General features: G+C 45.0%; 2 protein-coding genes across 2 annotated transcripts; both read right to left on the minus strand.

Annotated features, from left to right (window-relative positions):
- Window positions 1–553: 553 nt before the first annotated feature.
- LOC143210038 (uncharacterized) lies at window positions 554–8805 on the minus strand. Its single transcript, XM_076426478.1, has 2 exons — window positions 6638–8805; window positions 554–3167 (listed from the first exon to the last, which is right to left on the minus strand). Exons 1-2 carry the CDS (start codon window positions 7265–7267, stop codon window positions 2913–2915), a joined length of 885 nt encoding a protein of 294 aa, XP_076282593.1. The 5' UTR covers window positions 7268–8805; the 3' UTR covers window positions 554–2912.
- Window positions 8806–8843: 38 nt separating this feature from the next.
- On the minus strand, window positions 8844–19031 carry LOC143210026 (uncharacterized). Its single transcript, XM_076426450.1, has 3 exons — window positions 18830–19031; window positions 18552–18761; window positions 8844–17684 (listed from the first exon to the last, which is right to left on the minus strand). The coding sequence occupies exons 1-3, from the start codon at window positions 18927–18929 to the stop codon at window positions 13786–13788; spliced, it is 4209 nt and encodes a 1402-aa protein (XP_076282565.1). The 5' UTR covers window positions 18930–19031; the 3' UTR covers window positions 8844–13785.
- Window positions 19032–19620: the final 589 nt, after the last annotated feature.

Below are 19620 nucleotides of genomic sequence, written 5' to 3' on the forward strand. Positions count from 1 at the left end.
AAGAAGTTTCGAAATGGCCACCCTTTGCGCCGATACAGAGGATCAAACGTGTCTTGAAATATTCGGCAATGGGCCGCAGCTCTTCTGGCGTCATTCGGTCCCACTCCTGGTACAAAGATTTTTTCAATGACTCCAAATTTTTATGGGGCCGAGCATAGGCCCTGGCCTCCAAAATCGACCACACGTAATCGACCTCCAAAATTAAAGCTGACAATATGTGCCACAAGATTGATTCTATTCAGTTTTTCGCTATCTCGCATAGTTTCCGAAATATCCGCGTTCAAAGTTCTCTAATTGTGCTGAAGAGTTCTTTTCCCAATTAGTGAACTTTGTGCGCGGATATCTCGGAAACTATGCGTCCTAGCGATAAGACCATTCTACACAAAATTAAAGCTGACAATATATGCCATAATATTGATTCTATTCAGTTTTTCGCTATCTCGCATAGTTTCCGAGATATCCGCGACTATAGAGGATTTACTGTATTAAAATCGTCGCGCGCAATCGTGATCGATCGAAGTTGCAGAGACAGGTGACACAGGGAAACAGGAAAATCGGTCGATAAAACTATTTTATTCAAGACAATCGCGCATCCATTAGAAAGTCACAGCCTCGTCGGACATACGGTAAGAACGCGATCGAGACGCATCGTTCATCCGTATCCGTGCGCGCTCGCACGCTGCCACGCTTATATACATTCGTGTACATATATACATAGAAATTCTACAGACTATACGTAAGTAAATAGTTTGTAATGTCTCTCCCTCTTCCATTCTCTTTCTCTCTCATTCACAACCGTTCTTTTTTCTTTCTCTCACTCACGCTGTGTTTCTATCGCGTCCTCGACAGGATCGAAAGAGAGACGAATGATACGCTTATCGGTTTGAGCAAAAGTGCAAACGAGACGCGTAAAGTCTCTTCCTCTCCCGTCTTCTCTCTGCTCTCTCTCTCTGTCTCTCGATTCGCGACCGTGGTTGGCTAACTCTAACATCGATTGTGTGCCGAGTATTTCGAGAAGAATCGCTACGGATACATGTATTTGTTAACGTACGAGAGATCTCGGGTCGCGAGTACGTATTGTACGCGGTCTTTTCGTTGTACATTACGAGCTAGATTCGTCGGCGATCAACGCCGGAGGACAGAAGAAACGTTCGTCGTGGTCAAATGACATAGCGTATCGATGCCAGAGCTCGAACGAGAACCATTGTCTATTCAAATATTCGTGTAGACGAACAGGTGTCCACGTATTACATTCTTTTACCTTTGTGCATCTGTTCGGCGGTGACTGAATAGAAGAATCGTTTCTTTGACATCGAAATGATATTCTATTTCGTCGTTGTCAATAGGCTGGAGATCTTTATGCGTTCGTGGCGTGTACACATTTTTAAAATGCAAGAAAAGAAACATTTTTAATGAATAGACAGCGGATCTTTATGCGAAATACAAAGCTTTTACCGAAATTGCAACAAACTGTATTGCAATAAATATAATTCCATTCCACTTTTTGCAGGCACACCATCGTCGATTTTCTTCTAAATGAAATATGTTGTAGTCCATGTGAAATTAGGGGGAGTTTAAGTCATCGTTTTGCCGGTTTCGATTTTTTTCGGAAATGACAGGCCTTCGAGATTTGCAATTTTTGCCCATTTTGGCGAGAACGAGCCTCACTTACGAATTTTTATCTCGGGAACTGTTTGTCCGATTGAGTTACATTTGTTTTTGTTTTGTTCGGAAAGGATTGGGCTGTTACAAAATAATTTTTCCAACCTCGATGATCAACTTTATAATGTCGAAATATTTAAACGAATTCTTTTTTTACATTTTTTTTTATGAGGGGCCAAAGTGATTTTAGTTTTGAAGAGAATATGGTTATGTTAAAAACACATTCAAAAGGCTCAGAAAACAATGCAATTTAAACGGCAATATCTCGAAAGTGAAATTATGCGACGTGCGGCGTTCTTCTATATTTCATTCAGAACAAAATCGACGATGGTGCCTTTAAAAAGTGATCGATTGTGCATGGAATGACCCAAAAATTAATGTTTTAAAAATTACGCCTACTAATTTTTTTATAAATGCATAAAACCCGCTGTCTAATAACAAGAAACATTAATCGCATCTTTGCTGTACCTTTACCACAAGAATGTTTCAATTGATAAATATGTTCTTCAGCTTGGTTTCCATAAAATAATTCATAAAAGTAGGAATTTTCATAAAGATCCTCAGTCTAGTTGTCAGTTTTCTTACTCTCGTAGTAATGGTTTCTATACAATTGTCGTGTAACTAGTTTCGTCAACGTTCGAAGAGACAATGGTCCGCTCGAACTCGAAAGCACGGCGGTCGTACGAGTGCAAGAACGCCCTCGCACGATTGCGCGACTGCACGATCCACGTGCTTCGACAGGGGACGTTTTGTACTGTTGTACGATGCACCTCTGTGGACAGATATCTGGTTCGGTTACGCGAGATATCGGACGTCGACTAACTTTCGTCCGAGTCTACAAATGAGATCAGAAATAAATACTTTGACAGTTCTCGGCGCTCTTTGGTGAAGTTGTTCGCGCGGTTAACGCGAACAGAACCGCCTGACGTGACCGATCAAAGGAAAAGAGAAAGAATAGAATAATTACATCTGAAAGATCTGTCTGGACCGATCCATCTACGATTTGAGCCGATCGCGTCGGGCGATTCGCGGAGGAGTTCGAGAAAACGAACGACAGAACTGCCGAGTCTGTCGAAAAATAAACAGATTCACGAGTACTCTTTGGAACGGATAGCAGGAGGATTCTCGAGGAGGTTCTGGACGCATCGTCGACCCACCGATTCGTCGGTCCGAAGAGGATCGATTCGGACATGATCGTTTCGACGAAAGTCTCGTCGCGAGCCACATGCACGGTACGCTAAACGCTCGCGTTACATGATCATCTCGTTCTCGATGTTCTCGTTCCTCTGGTTCTCCTCGTACTCGTCGCAGTAGCAGCAGGTCGAGATGCAATCCTCCGAATTCTCGGCCACGTAGGTGGTGTAGGTGTCGATGCTTTTCGCGTCCAGCGACGGCAGAGACCACGAGAGAGAGGTCGTCTCGATGTCCGGTATGGCCGAGTGCCAAGAGGTCAAGTTCTGCGACTTTTTCGCATCCCGGCTCCTCGTCGACAGTTTTTTGATCGCCTGTGGACCCGAAAACAACAATGCTCTTTTCACCGATTCAGTCGAAAAGTCCCTCGAGAGTCGCCTCGTCGCGGGAAGATAAAAGGAAAGGAGACGCGCACACGTTGCTCGAAACGATCGACCTAGGACCTCGATTCCAAGTATATACCCGAATCCATTTGGGATCAAAGTAATTCGACGGATAGACAGTTATAGGAAATTTCATTGTTCGACGAACGTGCTTCACCGTTCTGGGAATACGAAGTCGCACCGATAGGTCAGCCCACACGTAAGGCAAACTTCCGTTCATATTTTTCATATGATCAGTTTTATAAAAATAGCTACGAATAATTCGCGTTACCTCGTCGACTGGACAACGAACCCTCCATTAAATATAAAAACCGAATCAACACCGAATATAACTTCTGTATTTCGTTTATCTCGTTTATTTTTGTAAGGCAAAAGATTTTTTATCGTTATCGGTACCGCGAGCCAAATGATTGCTTTCACAGTGTTTATTTTTTAATTATTGAAATTGTGTGAAGATACTTCTATCAGAAATTATTATTATAAAAATTGTGAAAGATCTAAATAAACTTTCACTAAACTTTCAATAAAATTTGACAGTGATTATTTTTTAATTATTGAAATTATGAAGATACTCCTATTAGAAATTATTATTATAAAAATTGTGAAAGATCTAAATAAATTCAGTCATTTTCGTAAAACGATTTTGTACCAGGTACGGTCAGTGTTAAGCGGAAGAAATTTAATTACATTCGTGTTTCAACGAGCGCGGCGTCATCATTTCCACGCACGATAGCTTAATTATCTGGGGTTAAGGGATGACCCGATATTTTCCCCTTCGATCATGCAAAACATTCATATTTTTACAAGGAAGCGAGATACAGTAAGGAGCATAACTGATTCCACACACTTTAAATCAGAATAACTTTTATATGAATGGACCAAACGACTTCGATCTCTCTGTAAGGCTAGAAGAATTAGTTTAGTAAATGATGTGCAAAAAATGTGTTGAAAAAATGCATTTGGACGGAATTGTGAAAAACAATAGTAAAAATTCCAAAGATGTGTCTGGTCAACTGGTATAAATTATACAGGGTGTCCCAGACCACCCGTACCACCCATTTATAATCTCGAAAATAGGTTATTTTCAATAATTCAAAGTGTTTCCTTTATAAATCATATGCGCTCTATCAAATGGTGATATTTTTAACCTTCTGTTTCGGCCGGAAATAGGTGATTGAGACCGGAAGTTACATTTTTCAAATAGAAAATGGTATTTTTTATTACGGATTCGGATTCTATGGGAAAAAAACAAGAAACTTTTGTCCAAAACATTTTTTCAAAAAATGTCATTTTATGTAATCAGTGAAACCGTAAAATCAATCGTGTAGGGCAAAGGGTTAATGATTTTAATCGAGGAGAAATCATATATTGACGTCTTCGATTTCATAAATTTTCCTATAAATGGATAAAGATCCGCAGCCTAGCAATAACATTCGTATGTCCAAAGTCCAAAATAAATAAAAATCGTACTAAATTCTGTTGAATTTGATACTCCAGCATTTTTATAACCCATATATGCATAAAGATCCGCCGTCTACCGATAATCCCCTAAACAAACTACGAATTGCTACTCTCACGACAACAATGCTTTCTCGAAATAAATCAATGCGACGAACACATTGTAAAAAAAGAGTTGGATCGCTTTAGCGAGACATCTGTGAGCTTGCAATACAATTACTGCATAGCACGAAGAGGAGGGCATGGTGAATGTGTTTTTTCGTTCAATACGAATTATGTTGATTCACTGGACAGCTCGCCCTAGTTTCCCCGGAAAATTTCATTTGGCCAGCGTTACAGAAAACCCTTTCGCACCGGAAGAGCGCGCAGTCGGGTCTCTTTCATTTCGCGTGTTTGTCCAGACTGAACGTGTTTCGACGACTGTGTGCCGTGCACGTCGAAGTTACGCGTTCCGAACCCGCTACCGCAACATTCCCGCGAGTCTGAACAGGGGCGGCGGAGGGGTGGTTAAACGAATCGATGTTGAGCGAGGTCACGCCGATCAAAATTACCCGGTCATGAATAGTTGATCGAATTTAAAGAGCGCGACCTGGAGGGCGGAAGGGGGGGGATATGTCGCGACGCCCAACCACGCCAATCGACAAGACAAGATTAACCCTCGGAACCCTGACGTTCATTTTGACCCGGTGCGCCGAACTTTCGCCTCCCTCGCCGCATTTAACGTGCATAACGTCTATAAATGCATCAAATCCGCAGTCCCGTGAGTCATCTTAATTTTCTGGCTGATTCATCGGCTTGCGCGTTGTTGTTATTCCACTGGAAACGCGAAACACCAGAAATACTCTGATCTCCTTTACTCTCGACTTAACGTTGTTTCACCTTATTTGGGCAAATTTTGGGCTGGGTGAGGGCTCATTCTAAAGAGGAAGGTCAGATGCAGTGCGCTCCAGTCATCTCATAAGTCAAAAACGTCTTTTGGAGACAGAAAATGCATTGAAATCTGCGGGTTTTTTTCCTAGATCTTTTCTCTACTTTGGGCCATCATATTATTAGATATAAACATAATCTCGTTAAAATCATGAGAAGAGCGCAGTGCATCTAACCTTCCTGTTTAGAATGAGCCCTCACCCAGTTCAAAATATGCTCGTATAAGGTCAAACAATGTTAAGTTCCGGACCCATTTTTTCGACCCAAAATCTAGTAAGATTCTAGTTATTTTCTAGTTACAATCCGAGGGTGTACTACCCCCTTAACACGGTCGCGGAGAACCGTACCCTCAAGTTTAGCCGCACCTGTTGCCTAACACTCTGCGTAACAACTTTGTCGGCAACGTAAATATCGAAATTTCAACAGGCCCGTACTTTCTCTTCGATGTTACAGTTCCCGCGTATGAGAACGAAGCAAACGGGTCGACGCGGGACCAGAGGAACTATCAAAACCGCGTAAGTCTTTGGTACTCCTCCGCACAAATTCTCCGGGCAAATTCGCAGGTTACAAAAATCGTCGCAAGACTTTCACAATCCGGAATCCAAACTTTTCGTTCGAATAAGTATAACAAAGTCGAAATTTCCGTTCTTCCAGTATCTTGTTTTCTACTGTTTGTTTGTTTCTACCGTTTTTAATCACCACTGTAAATAATCCCCGTAATTGTTCTCGAGGTGTTCGTCGAAGCCCGAGGGTAGCTTTGTCCGGCGAGGGAAGACGCGCGATATTTTCGCGAGAAGCAAATTCTGGGGAAGTCGATTGAAAAATCGTCGATCCTCGTTGGGATACGTCGAGTTGGGTGACGCGGGTGGCCGAGGGAGGGACGGTGTGGCCAGGTAACCGACGCGTTACGGGAGGTTGGAGGCTCGAGTGGAATTGGGTCGACGCGACGTGTGCGCCACGGTAACGAGGGTGCACGAAACGCTGTAGGACGTAGGATAATTGGCCGTCCGTCTTACCCGGAGGAGTCTGCGTCCGGACTTGCTCAGCAATTTCCTCAGCATCTCGAAGGCGAGCGGCTCCTCGCGCTGGCTCCGACGTTCGCGGGGACGTTGGTGGCTGTCCGTGGTTGTTTGTGCCGGGAATCGGCCGGATCCGTGCGTCGTGTCGCGTCGTCGAGCCCCTTCGTCGTTCTCTGGTTCTCGGCTCTGCCAAGAAAATTGAACGCGTCGCGGGATTGATTTTCGTGGCAGCCGCGAATTCTCGCTCGCCGAGGAGGTCGGGTCGAGTCGTGTCGGGTCGGATCGATGCGCACGGGTCGGCGTCACGCGACCAAATACCGCTCGGGAGTACACCGCTGCCCTATTTATCACCTCGGCTGCTGCCCGCCCGGCCTTATCGTAACACGCTACGCGCTGCACGATGCACGATGCACTAGGCACCAGGCACCGATGCGCGCTCCCCTCCCTTCGTCTATCAAGCTTCCACCCCTCGAGGCGTTCTCGCGCATCCACTACCCCACCGTCACCGTTCCATCTTATTCCTCCCCATTCGATCCGATTTCTCGTTTGGCTGACCTCCGATCGACTCGAAATCCTCGTCGTCAAAACCTCCAGATCCTCCCTTCCTTCGTTTTCAACGCCCTGCATGGAAATTGTATCCGATTGGAAGGGTTTTCTGTTCTCGACGGCTTTCACCTTCCTTTCTTAAGCTGTGCTAGATCGCAAACTTGAAAACCGTCCTTCGGTATTTCAACGAATTTGTTCATTTATTTATGTTGAAGTCTTACAAAATCGACTGCGGATCTTTGTGGAACTTGTAGCAAAATTGAGAAGATGAAATTCAAAATCGTTGGAAAACAATAAAAATTGCGGATGTCAATACATACATATATGGTTCCTCCTGTACTAAAATCATCAAGGGAAACCGACAATTTTCATTTTGCATAAAGATCCGCACTCTACTTGTAAAGTTCCATACAATCAGTTATGCAGAAATTGTTGTGCAAGTATTTACAAATTCGAGGGAAAATCTGTGTTCCTTGAAAAACGAATTCGTTAACGAGCGAACGAGTCTTCCGGGAGCGGCGATCGAGATGTTTATCTCGATCTCCGAGGGGTTCGGCTTGAAACTGTTTTCAATGTACGCATGCATAAACGATGAAGCGTATTCGCTGGACATCGGGCTCTGTGATCGATCGGACTAATCTTGGCGGCGAATCGATGAGAATTGAAAGAAACGAGATCTCGCGGCTCCATACGACTCCGCTCTCGAATCGGTCTCTCGTTCACTCTCATTGAAAAATCGGAGCGTGTTGGTCGCGTGTCCATTCGCGGAGAGCGCAAGCGCGTACGCAGGAGTTACGCATTACGCAGCGTGCACAGTGCACGTGCACGCCGTGCGTAACGCGTGTGACCGGAGCTGTTCTCACGCGGCGAACGTCGACGACCGACGACACGCGGCCCCGTAGTAGCCCCGCGTTTCTCTTTCTCGTCTTTCAGGATGGGTGCGTGTCGCCACGTGCCGGCTCTATGCGCCCACGGAAAACTCATAATTGTCATAACATTCGAGCTGCCCTCAACCCTCTTTTTCGCCCCATAGTCGGCCCCACCAAACACCAATACCAGCTACTCGTCTCGAAAGAGCCATTCCACCCCCACCCCAGCTAAGCCGCGCATATTAGGTCGTTAACTAACAAGGGAACATGCTCGAGTTATACACAACCCGGTTTTCATCAAACCTACGCGACGGACAGTTCTTCGGAACACATTCGCACACGCATTTCTTCTAGCGGTCATCGTGTACACGTAAGAGTAATTGATGATGAACCCTTACCCTTAGGCTGTCGGCATTTTTCCACTAAAAACATGATACTCCCACTGTCCCATAATAATAGCAGCAGTTGATGAATTTAATTTGTCCAATTTGTCTAATTAAATATAGAACGCAACATTTATTGTCAAAAAACTAGGTTACATTAAACAATAAATCAAAAATATTACTCCTAGTTTTTATTTTGAGCATTCAGATAGTTTTTCTGGATTTTTCAATAATTTCGTTACTGCATTTTAAACTTGTAGGTAGGATCCCTTGGCTGCGAAGCTTTGCTTTCCCTATATGCGTGAGCTTAGAATTATTGGAGCCATCGTTCTTCATTGCTTCCAACATAACTTGTTCTTTTTTTTTCATTTTACTTTTACAATGGGTTGATATCCACCTGAAATGAAACAATTGATTTCGATCACCGGATGAAATTATTGGGTCGTTCGGAAAGTATTCTCGTTTTTCGTCTAGAAATGACATTGCTTCCATTTGTTATTATGTACTACCCTTATTTGAAATCGCGAAATCGTGGTATATCTTGACAGCTGACATTTCGGACGTAACTTCCTGTCTTGTGCACTGCTTTCTAATCTTACAAGCATTGTTCTTATCATCGCATCAAATATGCAAAATCGAAGTACGCATTTCCAACACCTTTTGCTTCTTTATTACCGCAAGGATAAAACTGCAGTGCACGAGAGAAAAATTTGTGCACTGTTTAAGGAGAGGAAGTACCATCGATTACTATTTTTTTCGCTTTTTTTACAACATTTTCTATGCGGTGCAAATTTTTTATGTCGTGCAAACAAGAAAAGTCATATAACACAATATTCTGTTAATAAAAAACAGAAATTCTCCGGCATGGGATCTTTAAGTTGTCGGAAAAATCGCAAGAGATCATAGAACAAAATGTCATAAAACTTATACATATTATTATATTAAAGAAAAGATGAAAAACGTTCGAAGAGACGCTTGAAAGTAAATAGGCGTGAGTATCGAGCCAAGTGCGACGACCGGCGACGCCGACTGTTCTTGGATTCACGAAATTAAGCGATTCCTGAATGTCGTCACTGGGATTACGTCAGCAAAGGGCAATTCGGCCGATGACGTCAGCGAGGATATGTACCTTGCGTTTAAACTGGTTCGATAGTTCGCCGTGTCCGCACACGAATGCGAGCACAATGCGCAGCGGGTATAACCCCGACGCATACTTTCCTACGATCAGCGAGCATAATCGTAAAAACTTTTCTACGCGATCGAATTTCTAATCTAGAAGGATAGGGTTCAACAAAGAAATTTGCTTTCCACATCCTGAGACGTTCAAGAAAGCATAGAGATCTTTTTCCGGGAACCGTGTCTCTCCGGAAAAATTTCACTGTTCTCCTTTGAAAGAGCGGGTCCCATGGAAATCACCGACACAAATTTCCCCGACAATAACTTTGGCTGACAACGCCTTTAACCGAAAACGATTTTGACCGACAACGAATTTAATTCACAACGACTTGAGACGACCACAGTCTGATAATACTGTATGATAACTAGACAGCGGATCTTTATGCAACATAAAATGTTTACACGTCATTTGCTTGGAAATGAAGCTAAATAAAGATTTATTTCTTACGTAAATAATTTTAATTGATTAAAAATAACGTGGCCATGTGTTCTTACATTTTCTAAATGTTTTCACCGTTTTAAATTTCACTTACTGATTTTTGTCATAAATGCATAAAATCCGCTGTCTAATGATAATACATACTGTGGTCATCTCAAGTCGTTGTGAATCAAATTCGTTGTCGATCAAATTCGTCGTCGGGCAAAATAGTTTTCGGTTAAAGGCGTTGTCGTCCCAAATTATTGTCGGTCAAATCTGGACTCGGTGAAAACCGTGTCGGTGATTTCCATGGGAGTCGGAAGAACGAACCTCCATTGTATCCATTTCAGAAAATGGGAGGCGGACGAGGCCTAACAAGAACTGGACGCAGCGAGCCAGAATAAACTAGGCCCTTGCTTTCGGAAAATAATTTGACTCCGCTTTTTATTCGTTGGTTTTACAAGACGCCCTTGTTCAACGTAATCTCCTAAATACCGGTGCGTGAAGCGTTTCGATTATTGCGGGCTCCGAAACGATCGAACGAAAAGGGAAGAGGGTGAGAGTGACAAGGCAGCGAGAAAGCTTGGACGCATTTAACGCGCGAAACGAGAAACGAGGCCACGATTTGATCGAGTTCGAAGTTTTGCGCGCTGCGGCGATGGGAACGAAAACCTAATCGCTTTCAAGGGAAACAATCGCCGACGGCGATGGAATAACGAGCGACGCGTGCCGATCGCCGCGTGCCCTGTCACGTGTCCACAAATGCTCGTTCAAACATTACCGAGTAGGTGGTGCGCGCGCGGAAATAAGTCTCGCCTAATTGCGACGACCGTTCCATTAGAGATTAAACTTCAAACGAGAGACCCGGCGAAATTCGTTTGGTTAATCGATGCGGTTCGCCGAACACCCGGACAACGGACCCACCCCCTTGCTCCTTGTTCTTTCGCGTGCTACACTAACTTTTTCGCGATTCATTCGTCTTTCAATTTGTCCGATATATCCCTCGTTACATTGCTTCCTCAACGTTCCCTTCGTTTTTCGTAATACGAAAAACATGACTCGATTCGAGAGGGCGTTTCTAAAACTAGCACGTGATTTCCCTCGGGATCGTGCTTCACCAATGTTCAATTATTATCAATACCTCTTTAAACAAAACTTATTACTTTAATCCACTCGTACATTTTTGTCATTGCATCTTCCAAAAATACGAAACAAATGATGAAGAGACAGCGGATTTTACGCGTTTACTGCGAAAACGAGTAGGCACTTTTCAGAAAAGTGAAGCCTTTAGAAAAATTTAAACACTGTTACATTATTTTCCAGAAAGAAAATAAACTTCCACTTCGTTCCAGTTTATTACAATCCACGTAAAACATTTTTATGTTGCACAACAATCCTAATAAAGTCTAATTATGAGATTTGCTCCTTGTTCTTTCGCGCGTAACGCTAGCTTTTCGCGATTCATTCGTCTTTCGACGTTCCTGTTCGGTTTTCGTAGTACGGAAAACATGACTCGATTCGAGAGGGTGTCTCTGCAAAGAGCACGTAAAAAATAAATTATATGTACGTGTTATTTCTAGAATATGTGAACGTCTTAATGGAAAGTATGAAAAAGTTTACATGATGAACATAGTATTATACAGAAAGGAGCCGAGTGGCCCTCGAGCTAAAGAGCGTGGCATTACGCAGCCGTGTACATCGCTTAATAAGTTATTCACCGGGACAAAGCGTCGTTTAGACGTCTAACAAAGTTTCGATCGAAACTGTGCTTGCAGTTCCGTCGGAAAAGTTGAACGATCGCTTGGGAAACGTTGAATAGAGCTAGAGAGGCGAGAAAAGAGCACTGAAAGAGGATAATCCTGCGACGGAGAATCTGTTTGTACGTCGACCGGAGGTCAAAGGTCGCGGTAACAAGGCTGTTCTCGGCCGACTAATCTCGAGCGAGTCTTTTCTTGGTCACGTATCGCGCCGGTCTGCCGCGTGTTGCGTCAATTCTACGCTGGATCTTTCGCAAATATTTGTAAAACCGTCGCGATTTCCGCCACGCGCGGTATTTTCCTCGACGAGCAAAATGGAAAACGAGAGGAGCTCGTCGCAATATCATGGAAACAAATCATCAACGGGGTAGAGAGAGATCATTCGGTGGAATTACGCGGGGCGGAAGACCGTGTTCCGCGTTTTCATCGTCCGATCGTAGGCATATTTACCGGTGACGCACCCTCAGCGCGGAAAAGGGTGGCCGACGTTAATCCGAGTCGAGCGTGGGAAACGCTTAGGACGAAAACTCGCACGCAGAATCTAGTCGATCGGCGTACCACTCTTATCAAAATATGTTTATTCTCGATCGCGTGCAAACAACGAAGCACCGACAAACAAGTAGAAAATAGACTCTCTTAACATATACGGAACAATTGTTTGTAGACGCGCGCTGTTCGCTCGTCGACGCACTTGTTCTACGTCGCGCAAAACAAAACAAGACGAACTGGCGCGCGTCAATGTAATTACAGTCGGTGTACAAAGTATTCGTACATCTTTTAAACACGAATAAATTTTTCAAAATTGGTCTCAGCAGCTCGAGGGAACAGTAAAGACCACGATTTTTTTAATTTTTTATCTGTGCCTGTAATGAAAATTTAATACGTGTATTTTGTAAATCTAAGTAAGTTATATATATGTACAAAGTTTCATTGAAATTGGCTGACGGGTAAAAAAGCTATGGGTATTGCAAGATGTAAAAATCTTTGAATTTACGATTTGCGATTCATTTAAATCGCAGATTCTTACGATCTTTGCTATTTTCAATCAATTATATATTTCGTAACACGTCCTTCATCGATTTCGATGAAACTTGGGACAAGTATATAACTGACTTGGACGTACCAGAGGCGCCTTCTAAATTTTCATTACAGGTACAGATAAAAAATTAAAAAATCGTGACCTTTACTATTTCCTTTGCAATTGCGACCAATAACAATTTTTTAAAAAAGTTATTTACACATTAGCTAGTAAACTAATCCCTCTAACGTCTGAAAAGAAACTCCAGCTGTTGGGTCCAATTTTGAAAATGTAATTCGCTTTTTTAATGTGTACGAATACTTTGTACACCGACTGTAACTAATCGACTCTTGCACGCTCCTTGAGAATGCTGGAAAACACAAACTCTATTTAGAACGATTTAATACTAAAATAACCGAACCCGTCGGAACGACGGCGTTCAACTTCCTATTTTACAATTATCAACATTATAAACAGACTTTTACAATCATTAGAATTACGTTAGAATCTCGCGACTTTTGTGAACGCCGCCTATTTAGCGGCGCAACGACGGAGCATCAAAATGGCCGTCGATGCTGTGCTGTCGAAACACTTCTACGAAGGAACGCGTAAATAATCTGTGGTTACAAGGAGAAACGCCGCGTGTCGCAATTTCCAAAACTTCCAGTTTACGCATTAATTGAGCTTCATCGTGTAAAAAAAGTTACAAAAACAAGTTCGAAAGGCTGAAAAATATAATGCAATTTAACCGATATCCTATTAAAGCATTGGTAATGAAAACTTTAAGCCGCAATATCTCGGAAGTGAAAGAACGCGAGAAATGCGGCGATCTTCCTGACAACCACAGATACATATGTCGACGCTGATCTGTTGACATTAAATAGGCGACGAATTTTACGAGGCGAAACGTGTTGGTCCCCTTCGAGATTCCTGCAAAGATCGACGCGAATTTGTGCGGAGATATCAGTGCTGCGGCGATCAGGGGGAGATCAGAGGATCGTACAGCTTCTTCGGATCGTAGGGAATGGTGCTCATGTTGCCAGGCAGCAGTATCGGCACCATTTTGGCGCGCAGCTCGTACGGCAGGAAGTCGTGGCAGAAGTTATAGAAATCGAAACGGTTGCCTATGATTCCGAGTCGCGCCATCTCCTTCATCAACGCGAAAAGCAGGTCCTTGTACGTCGCGTAGGATTTGCGTTTCGCGATCTCGTCGGACACCTCGGACAAACGTCGAACGAATTTCTCGGACTTCACTCTGGTCTCCAGCTTGTACTTGGGCTCCATTTGTTTCCACAGATATCGATAGAGATGATCGGTGACCCATTTCTTCGGACGCGGGAGTCGAGGCTGTTTGTAGACCACTCCGTTCACCAGGTAAGCCTTGTCCACCTTTTTCGGAACGGGATTCACCTGGTTGGACTTGGCCCGAACTCCTTTGCCCCTGTTCTTCTTCTCTACAACGGGCAGTTTCTCTTCCATCCTCTGGAGTTCCCGTTTCTTCATTTCGTCCAGCTTCTTTCGGATCTCTTGCGCCATTTCGGGATTCGAGAGTGCCTGGCTCGCTGGAATAGCGGTCGCGTTCGTGCCGAAGTAGTCCTCGAGGACCTTCTGTCTCCCCTTCGGAGCCGCGGAACTCCTGGCTTTGTCAGAACCAGGTCTGGGCACAGGCGATGTTTCTCGAGTTTCTACAAGAATCTGGCGTGATCTCCGGCTTTGCAAAGTACCCTCCAATTCGCTGACTTTCGCGACATTCCTGCTGTCTCTTTCCGGCGTTCGAACGTTTTCCGTTTCGGACGTTCTTCGAGCCGCGGAACTTCTGGCTTTATCAGAACCAGGTGTGTCCGAAGGCGGTGATTCTTGAGTTTCTACAAGAATCTGGCGTGATCTCCGGCTTTGCAAAGTACCCTCCAATTCGCTGACTTTCGCGACATTCCTGCTGTCTCTTTCCGGCGTTCGAACGTTTTCCGTTTCGGACGTTCTTCGACCCGCCTCGGACCTCTTGCTTCGTCTTGACGTGGTGTTCCCAAGCTGCTGAGCTGTCCTCGAAGTTACAGCCGATGGCTCCTCCTCGGAGCTCGTACTATCCTCGTCGATGTTTGCTGGACTCGAGCGTTCCTGCGACTCCATCGTTGACTGACTCACTGCAGTCCCTTCCGCCGCAATCTCCTGAGCGCTGCGCGACATTGATCGTTCCCGCGATCTGTCCAAATCTCGGAATTCGCTGTCTTTCACGGCACCCCTGGATTTTCTCCTCGGCGTTCGAACATTTTCCGTTTCGGACGTTCTTCGACCCGCCTCGGACCTCTTGCTTCGTCTTGACGTGGTGTTCCCAAGCTGCTGAGCTGTCCTCGAAGTTACAGCCGATGGCTCCTCCTCGGAGCTCGTTCTGTCCTCGTTGATGTTTGCTGGACTCGAGCGTTCCTGCGATTCCATCGTCGCCTGACTCATTGCAGTCCCTTCCGCCGCAATCTCCTGAGCGCTGCGCGACATCGATCGGTCCAGTGATCTCTTCAAATTTCGGATTTCGCTTTCTTTCATGGCATCCCTGGATTTTCTTTGCGGCGTTCGAACGTTTTCCGTTTCGGACGTTTTTCGAACCGCCTCGGACCTCTTGCTTCGTCTTGGCGTGATGTTTTCAAGCTCGCGCGTCCGCTCGACGTTCGCGGGAGACGAGATCCGCTGCTGAGCCGTGGTGGAACGTTTGCTCTGCCGTCTTAGAGAAGTTCGTGGCGATCGCTCCGCCTCGGAGCTCGTTCTCTCCTCGTTCAAGTTTGCTCGACTCTTGCGTTCTTGTTCGTATGTTCTAACGTTTTCCGTTTCGGACGTTTTTCGAACCGCCTCGGACCTCTTGCTTCGTCTTGGCGTGATGTTTTCAAGCTCGCGCGTCTGTTCGACGGTCGCGGGAGACGAGATCCGCTGCTGAGCCGTGGTCGAACGTTTGCTCTGCCGTCTTAGAGAAGTTCGTTTCGATCCCTCCTCCTCCGAGCTTGTTCTCTCCTCGTTGAAGTTTGCTGAACTCGAGCGTTCTCGTTCGTATGTTCGAACGTTTTCCGTTTCGGACGTTTTTCGAACCGCCTCGGACCTCTTGCTTCGTCTTGGCGTGATATTTCCAAGCTCGCTCGTCTGCTCGACGTTCGTGAGAGACGAGATCCGCTGCTGAGCCGTGGTCGAACGTTTGCTCTGCCGTCTTAGAGAAGTTCGTGGCGATCCCTCCTCCTCGGAGCTCGTTCTCTCCTCGTTCAAGTTTGCTCGACTCGTGCGTTCTTGTTCGTATGTTCGAACGTTTTCCGTTTCGGACGTTTTTCGAACCGCCTCGGACCTCTTGCTTCGTCTTGGCGTGATATTTTCAAGCTCGCGTGTCTGCTCGACGTTCGCGGGAGACGAGATCCGCTGCTGAGCCGTGGTTGAACGTTTGCTCTGCCGCCTTAGAGAAGTTCGTGGCGATAGCTCCGCCTCCGAGCTCGTTCTCTCCTCGTTGAAGTTTGCTGAAGTCGAGCGTTTCTGCGATTTCTTCGTCGGTTGACTCGTTGGATCCTCTTCCGCCGCAATCTCCTGAGCGCTCCGCGATATCGATCGTTTCCGCGACCTGTTCAAATCTGGGAATTCGATGTCGGAAGCGCCGTATGCATTTTCCGCGACAGCCGAATCTTTGTTCCCGACGGAAACCTTTGTTAGGTTCGCGGCAGAGTTCTTCCGACTCTGCTGAGTTGGATAAATCTCCGGCTGTGTCAAAATGTTTTCGCTGGAGATTGTCGATTTGTTCTTCACGCTCAGACTTTTCGATGTCATGGTGAGCAAAGTGACGTCCGAGGCTTTGTCGTCCTCCTCTTCGTCGGAATCGGAGTACAGCTGCGTGCGCAATGTAAGCGACACGCTTCTGTCTTTCTCCTTCCCCGAAACGGACCTTTCACGAGAAGTTTCCACCGCGTCGAAAATTCGATCTTCTGACGGCGATCTAGCGATTTCAACATGAATGTCCGAAACGCTGGGAACCATGTTGTTACGGGTTCTTATTATGTCGACGTCGCTCGAGTTCGAGCTGACCGACAGTTTCAGATCCACGTCCTCGTTGCTCTCTGTGCTGATCACGCTGGGTCTTCTTATTGTTTGCGAACTGTTCCTGTTCTGGGAATGATTCGAGGAAGGTTTCGTAATCGACGAATCGCTGTCGCTGAGTATTCTTTGGAAAAGATTCTCTCTCGGAGTCCTCTGCAGAAATCTCGACTTGGGCTTCGTCGGCTCGCGGAATTCGTAAATCGTATCCGAGGAATATTTCGCAGAGACCCGGTGATCGGCTTTCTCGGTTGGATGCAGCCTCTTGCTCGCATCTTCGAGCTTGCTTTCATCCTCGACGATCCGCGGCTCGGGTTCTTTCGCGCTCTTATCCGCTGCTGCGCTAGCATTAGCAGACGGTCGGTGTGCGGCTTCTTCTATGTCGGTCTGATCCTCCATAAGAATGTTCTCGAACAAATTCTTCTTCGTGTCCTTGTTGTGTCGTCTCAACAACTTTGTCTTCGGTTTCATTTTCTTCAGCAAAGGCTCAGTGTCGCTGTTGCTTCCTTGGGACGCGATACTTCTCTCCAGAGGCGTGCTGGTCGCGTTCGGTAGATGACAGTTCAACAGATCGTTGCTGTGCTCGGCCATTCTTCGCTTTGTGGCGCTGTCCTTGTTCGGTAGTTTCTGAGTAGTCAACGAAAATCTCTGCGCGATGCTGACATCTTTTTCCACCGGAATCAACAATACCTGCGGATCTTTCAAGGCGCTTAAAAACGCGTTCCCATCGACCTTCTTCGCTTCCGGCCGCAGTTGAGGCTTCTTCTTCGCGATCTTGACTTCGTCCTCCGACTCCGATATCCTTGACGCACCATCGTTCGCATCTACCGATATACACACTTCAATATTAACAAAAGCAATAATAGCAACGACTAAATAGGTATAAGGATAGACCTATCGTCCAATGCATTGGGTTGGCAAGAAAGCAATTTCGGTATTTTAAGGAGGAACAGTGTCGCCAGATGAGGTAGAAAGCTTCGAAGGAAAGTTACAGCCCTAGTAGAAACCGGCTTCATTTCCTCTCCTCCTTTTCCCCTTCCCCTATCCCATTCCAGCATCATGCGCACACTCCAACATCCCCCACTAAGACCGTAGATCCACTGTGCCCGTGCCGTGGACTAGTCTGGTCATCGGAGAGGAGGTACATCATCTCACCGTGATTCCCCTCATCTGACGACACTGATTGTGAGGTGAAATAGAGCCCAATTTGTTATGCAAGCAATGAACTGTAATGAAATAGATATTCTCCCTTTTGTTCGATGATCTACTGCCAAAAAGAATCAATAAGAAAATTTAAATACGTTACGCAGCTACACATTTTGAACAACCTTCTCCTTTTCCATGATTCTTTCATTACTAGTTCAAATTCTGGATGACAGCTACAATGCAAAGATTATGCGAATAGAATGAGTTAGGTCGTGGAGGGGGCGGAGAGGGCAAGTCCAACTGATTTCATCCCTTAATGACTTTGTTACAGAAAAAACAACATTACGATATACTTGAATCTTTCTAATCCTTTACTGTTTTAAATTGCACTCGCTCATTTTTGTTATAAATGCATCCAATCCAGAGTCTAGTAATGATCAATGCAATATTCGAGAAGTAATATGTATATTAAGAATGAACTATGTAAAAATTCATACTAGGAACAATTTCATTTAGGATTTTATCTAGCAAACAATCTATCTCACCTTTCTTTGAAAGATCGTTGCCTTTTTGTAGGGATTTCAAATTACGCGGCGTTCCCTCCAAAACCTTCCACCAGCCATCGTCCAGATCATTGTTCGATCCTATAGACGAATTTGAATTCAAACGACGACTTGTTTGATTAAAATTAGCAGAATTGGTGGACCGTGTAACTATCGTATTGTTTTCCAAATGTCTCCACCAATACGGTTGTTCTGAAACAGCGTGTCAAAGTAAATAAACAAATACCTAACCTACATAACCTTTCATGCCGAGCGCGTACCGTCATCAAAAACATTCGTGTCAGGATTCAGCACATTAGAACCACCGCTGCCTCTGCTGTATCTGGAGGAACGTTTGTTTAAACTCTTTCGTTTCGCCATTATATTTAATGAATAATCTTGCAACGTTAAAACACATAACACCGCTGACGTATATGACGTGACGTGGAATAATACGATTATTCTGGATTATTCTCCCCCTTTGCTACCGCCCTGATAACCAAATTCTCGATTTTTGCCAGGGATTCTCCGCGCGTATTAGTAGCTATTTTTGCCGTCTAATAGCGGAGGGCAATAGCAGAAGGCAAATTGAAGGCAGCCAGCCGGCCGAAGCTGAATTTGTTTAAGAGGGCAGTACCGTCGCGTCTACTGATCTGATTGGCTAATATCGTTTTACAGGGCCGCATCGTCGGCGAGGGTAGTTCGCACTGATGTGGCAGATGTCAGCAGCGAAGTAATCGAGCGCACGAGGAAGAAGATCGATCGACACCAATCGATACGATCAGCGTGTCGTTCGGAATAACGCATACGGTCGTGCGCAGGCGCGGCAGCTCCCCACTACGCACAGATGCACATTTTGTGCACATGCAAATTTTACTTATTCTCATATTTATGTTATTTTTCTTAGACTGCGGATCTTTATGCGAAATAAAAATTGTCCGCATAGATTGCAAGAGATGGAAACTATAAAAATTGCATTGCCATACCATTTTCTCTACAGTTCAATTTCAATTCATTACATTTCGAAATTTATTGAAATGTGTTTATGGAAAAAAAGTGTCGTTCGACGGAA

This window comes from Lasioglossum baleicum, chromosome 6 (assembly GCF_051020765.1).
Source record: "Lasioglossum baleicum chromosome 6, iyLasBale1, whole genome shotgun sequence".
NCBI classification, from domain to species: domain Eukaryota; kingdom Metazoa; phylum Arthropoda; class Insecta; order Hymenoptera; family Halictidae; genus Lasioglossum; species Lasioglossum baleicum.

What these genes read in the sequence shown, in the direction of transcription:
- LOC143210038 (XM_076426478.1), bottom strand. Translation starts at nt 7,267, where the DNA reads ATGCAGGGCGTTGAAAACGAAGGAAGGGAGGATCTGGAGGTTTTGACG. An exon ending in CCGGACGCAGACTCCTCCGG is followed by an intron (nt 3,168 to 6,637) that starts GTAAGACGGACG and finishes TCGGGTCCACAG; the next exon opens with GCGATCAAAAAACTGTCGAC.
- LOC143210026 (XM_076426450.1), bottom strand. Translation starts at nt 18,929, where the DNA reads ATGGCGAAACGAAAGAGTTTAAACAAACGTTCCTCCAGATACAGCAGA. An exon ending in CACGAATGTTTTTGATGACG is followed by an intron (nt 18,762 to 18,829) that starts GTACGCGCTCGG and finishes ACGCTGTTTCAG; the next exon opens with AACAACCGTATTGGTGGAGA. An exon ending in CAACGATCTTTCAAAGAAAG is followed by an intron (nt 17,685 to 18,551) that starts GTGAGATAGATT and finishes GTATATCGGTAG; the next exon opens with ATGCGAACGATGGTGCGTCA.